General features: G+C 41.9%; 2 protein-coding genes across 2 annotated transcripts in view; both read right to left on the reverse strand.

The window, feature by feature from the left end:
* Positions 1 to 7,456, reverse strand: part of LOC143765170 (glyoxylate reductase/hydroxypyruvate reductase-like) — a 30,864-nt gene extending 23,408 nt beyond the window's left edge. Inside the window, exon 1 of the mRNA XM_077251577.1 lies at positions 7,323 to 7,456. Within this exon, the coding sequence (XP_077107692.1) occupies positions 7,323 to 7,408 (86 nt within the window). The 5' untranslated portion in view covers positions 7,409 to 7,456. The remainder of the gene's footprint in view (positions 1 to 7,322) is intronic.
* A 474-nt stretch (positions 7,457 to 7,930) lies between these two features.
* LOC143765167 (glyoxylate reductase/hydroxypyruvate reductase-like) overlaps positions 7,931 to 12,274 on the reverse strand; it is a 94,305-nt gene continuing 89,961 nt past the window's right edge. The window contains exon 9 of the mRNA XM_077251562.1: positions 7,931 to 8,943. Within this exon, the coding sequence (XP_077107677.1) occupies positions 8,819 to 8,943 (125 nt within the window). The 3' untranslated portion in view covers positions 7,931 to 8,818. The remainder of the gene's footprint in view (positions 8,944 to 12,274) is intronic.

Below are 12,274 nucleotides of genomic sequence, written 5' to 3' on the forward strand. Positions count from 1 at the left end.
CATAAAGCCAAAGCAAACCAGGAGTTTATTAAAACAAAGAAGTGGAATATTCTTGAATGGCCAAGTCAGTCACCTGATCTCAACCGAATTGAGCATGCATTTCACTTGTTAAAGACTAAACTTCAGACAGAAAGGCCCACAAACAAACAGCAACTGAAAACCACTGCAGTGAAGACCTGGAGTAGCATCAAAAAGGAGGAAACACAGCGTCTGGTGATGTCCATGAGTTCAAGACTTCAGGCAGTCATTGCCAACAAAGGGTTTTCAACCAAGTACTAAAAATGAACATTTTATTTAAAATTATTGAATCTGTCCAATTACTTTTGGTCCCTTTAAAAACAGGGTGGCACATGTTAAGGAGCTGAAACTCCTAAACCCTTCATCCAATTTTAATGTGGATAACCTCAAATGAAAGCTGAAAGTCTGAACTTCAGCTGCATCTGAATTGTTTTGTTTAAAATTCATTGTGGTAATGTCTGTAACCAAAATTAGAAAAATGTTGCCTCTGTCCAAATATATATGGACCTAACTGTATATGCATCTTGGCTCTACCATATATCCATCCTAGCCACCCATATACATCTCTGGCAAAAATTAAGAAACCACTGCAAAATGTTCAGTTTGTCTGATTCTTCTCTTTATAGGTATATTTTTGAGTAAAATGTACATTGTTGTTTTATTCTATAAACTACTGACAACATGTCTCCGAAATTCAAAGCTAAATCTTTTGTATTTATTTGCAGCATATGAGAAATCGTCAAAATAATAAAAAAAGAAACAGTGCTTTCAGACCCCAAATAATGCAAAGAAAACAAGCTCTTAGGCTGGAGTCACACTTGGCGTAAGACAATACGCCACGTATTATACGTCCGTACTACGGCCGTAATACGGAGAAATGTTCCCAAAATATTGATCCGTAGTCAGGGTGTGTCAGCGTATTTTGCGCATGGCATCCTCCGTATGTAATCCGTATGGCATCCGTACTGCGAGATTTTCGCGCAGGCTTGCAAAACCGACATCTAATGGATTTATGTGCTCAAATGTTCGGGAAAACATATATACAGTGTATATATATATATATATATATATATATATATATATATATGTCATTGAGACACATATATATATATTCTGTATTTAGATTTCATTCAGCGCGATATCTGTGAACAGCCGGTAATTCAATTGCCGGCTTTTCATTTCTCCTGCACAAACCCGACAGGATATGAGACATGGTTTACATACAGTAAACCATCTCATATCCCCTTTTTTTTTGCATATTCCACACTACTAATGTTAGTAGTGTGTATGTGCAAAATTTCAGCGCTGTAGCTGCTAAAATAAAGGGCTAAATGGCGGAAAAAATTGGCGTGGGCTCCCGCGCAATTTTCTCCGCCAGAGCGGTAAAGCCAGTGACCGAGGGCAGATATTAATAGCCAGGAGAGGGTCCATGGTTATTGCCCCCCCCGTGGCTAAAAACATCTGCCCCCAGCCACCCCAGAAAAGGCACATCTGGAAGATGCGCCTATTCTGGCACTTGGCCACTCTCTTCCCACTCCCTGTAGCGGTGGGATATGGGGTAATGAAGGGTTAATGCCACCTTGCTATTGTAAGGTGACATTAAGCCAGATTAATAATGGAGAGGCGTCAATTATGACACCTATCCATTATTAATCCAATTGTTTGAAAGGGTTAAAAAAAAACACACACACACATGATTAAAAAGGATTTTAATTAAATAAACAGCGGTTGTTGTAATAATTTATTGTTCTCTCAATCCATTTGCAGGCCCTCGCTTGGCAAAATAATAAACGCACAAGATACATACCTTCTGCTGAAACGTCACGTCCCACGAAGTAATCCATCTGAAGGGGTTAATTAATATTACAGGCACGAGCTGCGATAAACCACTCGCTCGTGCCTGTAATCCCCCGGGTGCTGAAAGGAAAGCTGGATCTGTACTTACATTGAGTCGCGGTGAGGAGCCCTCTGGTGGATGTTCTCATGAACTGCAGCCTGGGAACTTTTTCCCACGCTCCAGGTCATATGAGGACATCCACCAGGGGGCGCATCACCGCAACTGAAGGAAATGTAGGTCAATGACCTACATTTCATTCATTCGCCGGGGGATTACAGACACGAGCGAGTGGTTTATCGCAGCTCGTGCCTGTAATATTAGTTAACCCCTTCAGATGGATTACATCGTGGGAAGTGATCGGACATCAGAAGGTATGTATCTTGTGCGTTTATTATTTTGCCAAGCGAGGGCCTGCAAATGGATTGAGAGAACAATAAATTATTACAACAACCGCTGTTTATTTAATTAAAATCCTTTTTAATCATGTGTGTGTGTGTTTTTTTTTGAGAGATTGAGAGAACAATAAATTATTACAACAACCGCTGTTTATTTCATTAAAATCCTTTTTAATCATGTGTGTGTGTGTTTTTTTAACCCTTTCAGACAATTGGATTAATAATGGATAGGTGTCATAATTGACGCCTCTCCATTATTAATCTGGCTTAATGTCACCTTACAATAGCAAGGTGGCATTAACCCTTCATTACCCCATATCCCACCGCTACAGGGAGTGGGAAGAGAGTGGCCAAGTGCCAGAATAGGCGCATCTTCCAGATGTGCCTTTTCTGGGCTGGTCCAATAACCATGGACCCTCTCCTGGCTATTAATATCTGCCCTCAGTCACTGGCTTTACCACTCTGGCGGAGAAAATTGCGCGGGAGCCCACGCCAATTTTTTCCGCCATTTAACCCTTTATTTCAGCAGCTACAGCGCTGAAATTTTGCACATACACACTACTAACATTAGTAGTGTGGAATATGCAAAAAAAATGGGGATATGAGATGGTTTACTATATGTAAACCAGGTCTCATATCCTGTCGGGTTTGTGCAGGAGAAATTAAAAGCCGGCAATTGAATTACCGACTTTTCACTAACACCGCTGCGTATTTCTCGCAAGTCACACTGCTGGTCTGTGTGGAATCCGTATTTTTCTCGCCCCCATAGACTTTCATTGGCGTATTTTTTGTGCAATACGCTGACAAATGCAGCATGCTGCGATTTTGTACGGCCGTAGAAAGCCGTATAATACTGAACCGTAATATACGGCAGATAGGAGCAGCCCCATTGAGAATAATTGTGCCGTATGTTATGCGAGTTTTACGGACGTAGTTTCTGCGCTCTTACGTCCGTAAAACGCGCATGTGTGACCCCAGCCTTATTCATTTAGAAACAACAATACTTATGTTTTAACTCAGGAAGAGTTCAGAGATCAATATTTTGTGAAATAACCATGATTTTTAATCACAGCTTTCATGCGTCTTGGCATGCTTTCCACCAGTCTTTCACACTGCTTTTGAGTGACCTTATGCCACTCCTATTACAAAAATGTAAGCAGTTCTTCTTTGTTTGATGGCTTGTGACTATCCATCATCCTCTTGATTATATTCCAGAGGTTTTCAATAGGGTTCAGGTCTGGAGATTGGGCTGGCCATGACAGGGTTTTGGTGTGGTGGTCCTTCATCCACACATGGATTGACTTAGCTGTGTGGTATTGAGCATTGTCCTGCTGGAAAAACCAGTCCTCTGAGCTGGGAAACATTGCGTGAGCTGAAGGAAGCAAGAGTTTTTCAAGGATAACCTTGTCCAGAACCAAAGAGAGGCAAACTATCTTAACCCTGACCTGACCAGGACAGAGCCAGAACCACCCCGTCCTGAGTCATGACACTTTGGTTGGAATTCAACTGGCACTGGAATGGAATAACTGTCAGACATGTAGAGATAGTGATTTTTAGAAAACTGTGCAGTGGTCTCTTAATCTTTGCCAGAGCTGTATATGCATCCTGGCTCCCTCGTATAAATCCATCCTTGTCCTGCCCCTCATATATCTTCCTGGCCCCCCATATATATGCATCGTGCTCTCTTGTCCTGCCCCCACCACATAAATCCACCCTGGCCCCCCCATATATATGCATCCTGGCTCTACCATATATCTATCCTGGCTCCACCATATATATCCATCCTAGCTCCCTCATATAAATCCATCCTTGTTCTGCCCCCCCCAAATATCCTCCTGGCCCCCATATATATCCATTCTGGCCCCCATATATATGTATCCTGTTTTCTTGTCCTGCCCCCCACATAAATCCACCCTGGCCCCCCATATATCAATCCTGCCCCCCCCATATATATGCATCCTGGCTCTACCATATCTGCATGCTGGCCCCCCATATATATGCATCTTGGTCCTTTGTCCTGCCCCCCATATATATATCCTGGCATTCCCACTCCCGGTGCCCCATATGTATCCATCCTGGCCCCTCATATGTATCCATCCTGGTTCTTTGTCCTGCCCCCATATATCTATTCTGCCGCCCCCTTATAGCCATCCTGGTCCTTTTTTCCTGCCCCCATATATGCATCCTTTGGCCCCCCTTATATCCATCTGGATCCTTTTTTCCTGCCCCCCATATATCCATCCTGCCGTCCCCATTATATTCATCCTGGTCCTTTTTCCCTGCCCCCCCCCCCATACATCCATACTGCTGCCCCCTTATATCCATCCTGGTCCTTTTTCCTGCCCCCCCCCCCATATACCCATGCTGCTGCCCCCTTATATCCATCCTGGTCCTTTTTTCCTGCCCCCATATATCCATCCTTCAGCCCCCCTTATATCCATCCTGGTCCTTTTTTCCTGCCCCCATATAGCCATCCTTCGGCCCTCCTTATATCCATCCTGATCCTTTTTTCTTGCCCCCCATATATCCATCCTGCCGTCCCCATTATATACATCCTGGTCCTTTTTTTCTGCCCCCATATATCCATGCTGCCCCCCTTATATCCATCCTGGTCCTTTTTTCCTGCCCCCCATATATCCATCATGCTGCCCCCCTTATATCCATCCTGGTCCTTTTTTCCTGTCCCCCATATATCCATCCTGACCCCTTATCCTGGCTTTATGGAGAGACAGAGAGGGAGAGGAAAGATTCCTCTTATCTTCCTGCGCTCCCAGCGCTGGGCGGCATCCTCCTCCTCTGCAGGTCCGACGCACACTTAGTAAAATGGCCGCCGACCTAGCAGAGGCCGGCGGCTGATGTGATCGGGACGTGCGATGCCGCGGTTCAGGTAATGAACGCTGGGTGCACTTGCCCCTGCACACTCTCTGTCTGCGCTTTTAAAGGGCCCATGCCACTAAAAACCGCAGACTTTTTTTTTCTTTTTCTCCTCCTCTCCTTCTTCCCACTGCCAAGGGCCTACTGGGGATTTCCCCGATACCCCACCAGACCAGTCCGATCCTGTATGGTACAGACATTGAGCAGGATATGCAGACTAACGAGGCATGCGGGGAGTGCAGGGATGGATCACAGCTGTTTCGCATGTAACTGCTTCAACGGGTCCAGGTGGCTCAGTGATTATACTCAATGAGTGGTGATAAATGGTTGCACACCCAACTGGAAGAGTGTTTCTAGCGGAGTATCACAAGGCTCTGTGCTGGCCCCAGTGTTGTTCAACATTATAAATGATCTAGACAAGGGAACTGAAGGTAAGCTAATAATGGGTGTGGAATGCAGTGCATATTCATTTCTCTTTAGCAGTGTTTCCAATTGTATATGGAAGAGGAGTGTGAGGTGCTGTCGGATGAGGCGATTATACAGGCGAAAAGCTGTGCTGCAGAAAAATGCTATGTATAAAGGAGGAGCGTGAGGTGCAGGAGGAGGCTGTGTAAAAAAAAAAAAAAAAGCATGAGGTGCAGGAGGAATAAGGCCTCTTAACTGCCGCCGTTAAAAGTCGTATCCGCAGTCGTTAAGGGCTTAATATTGTGTTAAAAAAAAACCTTTTGTTTCAACAAAATGGCGCCGGTTGTGTTCCGTGTACCAGTGCGGGAGCGTTGCTATGTTCAACAGCGACAATTTATTTTTCTTGAGCGTGTTCCCACACTGTGCAGATTGAGAGCATTGGTTGCCGATAGATGCTATTGCGCATGCGCCAGCACCGTTTTGTTGAAGCAAAATTTTTCATTTTTGAAGACCACAATATTAAAGGTGCAGTATTTAAAATAGGAAGCACGTCACTGAAGGTTCAGTGACCTGTCATTTAAGCCCAGAATGATCCCGATGAGGCCAGAGCACCAAAAAAGATCTGCATACCGGCATGCCCCGCAGCAACAGCAACGGCCAAAAATCTGTTCATCTTGGCACCGGAAAGACTCTCGAATGAGGTGAAAATAAAATACTATCAAATTGGGTAATCATTGAGTTAATTTGTGTTGTAAATATGATGTGAAATTTTCTTATGTGCAATATAATCATTATAATTTGATATAACTAACCACAGTTAGTTACTATGCCTGGGCACATATGGGCTCTTCAGTGTACACATATATATATATACACACGCACGCACACAATCTAAATGGAAACCATACTTGGTACTACACCATACTTGGTACTCCTGTGTACATAATTGTCTAAAATATTAAAATATAGAATACTGATTTCATAAAATGAATGATAAAGGAAAAGGCAAATTGAGATGTCAGGATTGCTGTCTTTTTTGGTCACTTTGCCTACTCCCCCCCCCCCCCCCCCCAAAAAAAAAAAAAGACCAAATGTCATTCAGACCCCAAAATTGTACCAATAAATCCTACAGCTCTGTTGTCTGATACATAAAAAAAAAAAAAGGTTATAGCTCTGAAAATAGTGGCGCGAACCAATTTTTTTTTTCATTTAAAAAAAATACTATATAAAGCTCTACGGGTGAATCAAAATAAATCCCCACATCTGCTCGGATCTGTAGCACAATATTAACATTGTAAAAGCCAAACAAATAAAAAAAAAGCAACGTTGATTCTGTTCACTTCAATCACACTTGTCCCATTTTTAGTACATTATATGGAAAAATGAAATGTCATTCAAAACTACAACTACAACTACAAAAACAAGCCGTCGTATGGAAATATAAGGTTGTGGCTTTTGGAAGGGGAGGTTAACGTGGCTACTGCTTTAAACAGTCAAAATGATGGCCAAAGTCAAGTAAACAGTCACATAACGCAGCATTGTGTGACCAGTGCTGTACTGTCCAGGCTTCTGCAGTCTCATAGTGCCCTGGTGTAGCCCAGCAATCAAGCTATTGCCACGTAAGCATGCAATGTAATAACCTAGAACCAGCATATGCTCAGATGTGAGGTTGGCACTGTCCCTGTGCCCAACCTATGCCACCACTGCAAACAACACATGAATACAGACATGTACATAATACTGCAACTGATGGGGAGGAGGCTAGCACCTACATTACTGATGATGGCACTTACTTTCCTGCTTGGGCTATGAGTTTCTGCCCTTCTTGGGGCAGCCTTCTACTTACAAACACCTTCATTAGCTGCTGAGCTGCTTTCATTGCCAGCAGTGACAAGGAGGAAGAGGTGGCCCAGAAGGAGGAGCCCTCCTCCCAGGAAACAGGGAGACTTGTAGGTCAGCTGCAAAGAGAGGCAACAGCGCCACCTGGTGTATAGTGGCAGAGGCGAGCCCCATAGAAGAGTGTATACATATACTGTATGTGTATAATAGATACCGTATATAGATAATGGATATATAGATATGTATGTATATATGTGTGTATATATATGCATATACTATATGTATATACTGTATATAGATATAAATAGTCTATTGCATACACTTTACATGTTGTACAATAATAAAACGTGTATTCTCAATCCTATATGGTATTCCTTACTAATACAGTACACCAATAACACACGATGGGAAAGTGTCCTCCTCATTGTTTTCACAACTTGTCATTTTTCTTCCATTTTCTTTTCTCATCAGGATATGTTGTCTCTATAACAATAACAGCTAATATTTATAACAAAATGTCTTACATTAGAGTATAAATAAAATCCAATAAAACAAATATTTTCATCTCCGGTAATTTTATTGTACAAACAATACTCAAAGCACAGGCAAAAACTAGAGATTATTGAATCCGAGGGCAGAATTCTTGTTTTTTCTTCTTTTCTGCGCTGCAAGGATTCAGTCTATGCTCTAATTCACACGATTGATTAGTAAAATTGGATGATCCTGCATTGGAGTCCGTTTCGTACACTTTTTCTTCCTAAGGTGGGTTCATTTGTATTTATTTATGATTTTTTTAGGTTTTACAGAAAATGTCCTCTTCTCTATAGTCCCAACTTAAAACAGAATTTGTTAAATTGATCAAAAATGGATGCTTTTAAGTAATTTATTTAATTATTGTCTTTGTTTTTTTTTCTCCCTTGATGTCTATTGGCAATTTTCATCACTAAACTGAAATTTGATTGTGCATTAATAAGTGTCGGACTGAGGGGCCAAGGGTCTGCCTGGGAAATTCTCTGAGGGTCCATTCCGTAACCAAATGCAAATATTACCTTAGCATCATTTACAAATTCCCAGCCAAAACATTCCCCATGCATTTCAATGGAAACTTGGCTGAGTTTGTGTGCAGCCATATCTCAGTGAAGTATATGGAAAATGTGGCGGGGGGGATTCATGGACCCCCATTAAGATCCAAGAGGTGGCATCTGTCTGGTGAAGGGAATGTTCAGAAGTAGCCAAAAGCTTTATCAGCATGCAGTTTTACCATAAAATGTAGTTTTTGTTTTCAGGCTGTGAGTTTACTCTGATTAACTGAAAAATATCATCTTAGTGCAGAATTATTATATCTAGCTTTATTATAGTCATTGTATAGTCATACAATGTTTACTGCAAATATAGCCACATGCATGGCTATTCTCTGCGGCATGCTGTGGTCGGAGCCCAGTACTCTTCATTAAGTCAGTGGTACTTCTTTGGGCATGGATCCGCCTTTCAGTCCCGCTAACAAGTTATTTGCCGCCAGAGCTGCCATGGCATTCCGTGTTTCCACAGTGGCACTGGCAATGTGAGGAAGAACAACTGGAAAAAAGAGAGACAGAGTCAGATGTCTATTAGTCACAGTGTGATCAAGTCTACATTTATAGGACTGCATTCTGCTATGACATTTACTGTACTTTGGCCATGCTTGTCCAGAGTGGAGAAAATCAGTCATAAACTAGTTAAAGGCATTATCCAGGACTAGATTATTCCTTTACTATAGGCCTAAGAAATAACAGACAGGCGGTTGGTTGCTATATACCTGCCTGTTCTATGTGCCAGCAGGACCAGTCTGTTACCTCTCTGCAGCGGGCAGAACAGGCAGGTAGTCAGCATCTACCTGCCTGTTAGTGCTTAAGTCTGTAGTACAAAATAATTTAGTCCTGGATAACCCCTTTTAAAAGGAAATATATACTATGGGGTTAAGTTCTTTCCCTCCAATAATATTGTTTGCTTATTTATCAGATTCATTCATTCAGTCAGATTCATTCTAGGCATCAGCAGGAATCCTATGGTCAGGCATTAGACTGCCATCATCAACCATGGGAAAACTTGAGGATATGTGCAGGGCTGGCTCCAGGTATTTGTGGGCCTCAGGCAAAAGAGTCTCCAGTGTGCCCCTTTAACACATGCCACAATTCATGATGCTCCAATAAGAAATATAGGTATAGTACAATGCCGCAGTTTTCACTTCTTACATTACATGAGTGATATCTACTGTAAATTCCACAATAGCTCAGAATGAAACCGGACAGTATATTGCTCCATACAGTATTATTGGCACCACATAGTGCTCCATACAGAATAATGAGCCCCATATATTGCTCCATGCAGTATTATGTGCACCACATAGTGCTCCATACAGAATAATGAGCCCCATATTGCTCCATACAGAATAGTGGACCCCATATATTGCTCCATACAGAATAATGAGCCCCATGTATTGCTCCATACAGAATAATGAGCCCCATGTATTGCTACATACAGAATAATGAGCCCCATATATTGCTCCATACAGTATTATGGGCACAACATAGTGCTCCATACAGAATAATGAGCCCAATATATTGCTCCATACAGTATTATGTGCACCACATAGTGCTCCATACAGAATAATGAGCCCCATATATTGCTCCATACAGTATTATTGGCACAACATAGTGCTCCATACAGAATAATGAGCCCCATATATTGCTCCATACAGTATTATGGGCACCACATAGTGCTCCATACAGAATAATGAGCCCCATATATTGCTCCATACAATATTATGGGCACCACATAGTGCTCCATACAAAATACTGAGCCCCATATATTGTTCTATACACTATTATGGGCACCAGATAGTGCTCCATACAGAATAATGAGCCCCATATATTGCTCCATACAGAATAATGAGCCCCATATATTGCTCCATACAGTATTGTGGGCACCACATAGTGCTCCATGCAGAATAATTAGCCCCATGTATTCCTCCATACAATATTATGGGCATCACATAGTGCTCCATACAAAATAATGAGCCCCATATATTGCTGAATACAGTATTATGGGCACCACATTTTGCTTCATACAGTATAATGAGCTCCATATATTGCTCCATACAGAATAATATGCCCCATATATTGCTCCATACAGTATTATGGGCACGGCATAGTGCTCCATACAGAATGACAAGCCCCATGTATTGCTCCATGCAGTATTATGGGCACCACATAGTGTGACATACAGAATAATGAGCCCCATGTATTGCTCTATACAGTATTATGGGCACCAGATAGTGCTCCGTATAGATTAATGAGCCTCGTATATTGCTCCATACAGAATAAGGACCCATATATTGCTCCATACAGAATAATACGCCCCATATATTGCTTCATACAGTATTATGGGCACCACATGTTGCTCCATACAGTATAATGAGCTCCATATATTGCTCCATATAGAATAATATGCCCCATATATTGCTTCATACAGTATTATGGGCACCACATAGTGCTCCATACAGAATAGTGAGCCCCATATATTGCTGCATACAGTATTATGGGCACCACATTTTGCTCCATGCAGGGTCATCTCTCCTCCTGTACTTGTGTATGCCTTGTTTTACTCATGTTTATTGTACTTGTCTATATTTGCCCCGTTCACATGTAAAGCACCATGGAATAAATGGCGCTATAAAAATGTATAATAAATAATAGTAAAATACAGTATAATGAGCCCCATATATTGCTCCATTCAGTGTTATAGGCACCACATAGTGCTCCATACAGTATTATGAGCACGAGATAGTGCTCCATACAGAATAATGAGCCCCATATATTGCTCCATACAGAATAATGGACCCCATATATTGCTCCATACAGAATAATGAGCCCCATATATTGCTCCATACAGTATTATGAGCACCACATAGTGCTCCATACAGAATAATAAGCCCCATATATTGCTCCATACAGTATTATGGGCACCAGATAGTGCTCCATACAGAACAATGATCCCCATATATTGCTCCATACAGTATTATGGGCCCAATATATTGCTCCGTACAGTATTATGGGCACCACATAGTGCTCCATACAGAATAATGAGCTACATGCATTGCTCTATACAGAATAATGGACCCCATATATTGCTCCATACAGAATAATGAGCCCCATATATTGCTCCATACAGTATTATGGGCACCACATAGTGCTCCATACAGAATAAGGAGCCCCGTATATTGCTCCATACAGTATTGTGGGCACCACATAGTGCTCCATGCAGAATAATTAGCCCCATGTATTCCTCCATACAATATTATGGGCACCACATAGTGCTCCATACAAAATAATGAGCCCCATATATTGCTGAATACAGTATTATGGGCACCACATGTTGCTCCATACAGTATAATGAGCTCCATATATTGCTCCATACAGAATAATATGCCCCATATATTGCTCCATACAGTATTATGGGCACGGCATAGTGCTCCATACAGAATGACGAGCCCCATGTATTACTCCATGCGGTATTATGGGCACCACATAGTGCGACATACAGAATAATGAGCCCCATGTATTGCTCTATACAGTATTATGGGCACCAGATAGTGCTCCATACAGAACAATGATCCCCATATATTGCTCCATACAGTATTATGGGCCCAATATATTGCTCCGTACAGTATTATGGGCACCACATAGTGCTCCATACAGAATAATGAGCTACATGCATTGCTCTATACAGAATAATGGACCCCATATATTACTCCATACAGAATAATATGCCCCATATATTGCTCCATTCAGTGTTATGGGCACCACATAGTGCTCCATACAGAATAATGAGCCACATGCATGTATTGCTCTATACAGTATTATGGGCA

The sequence above is a fragment of the Ranitomeya variabilis genome, chromosome 1, assembly GCF_051348905.1.
Source record: "Ranitomeya variabilis isolate aRanVar5 chromosome 1, aRanVar5.hap1, whole genome shotgun sequence".
In the NCBI taxonomy this organism is placed as follows: domain Eukaryota; kingdom Metazoa; phylum Chordata; class Amphibia; order Anura; family Dendrobatidae; genus Ranitomeya; species Ranitomeya variabilis.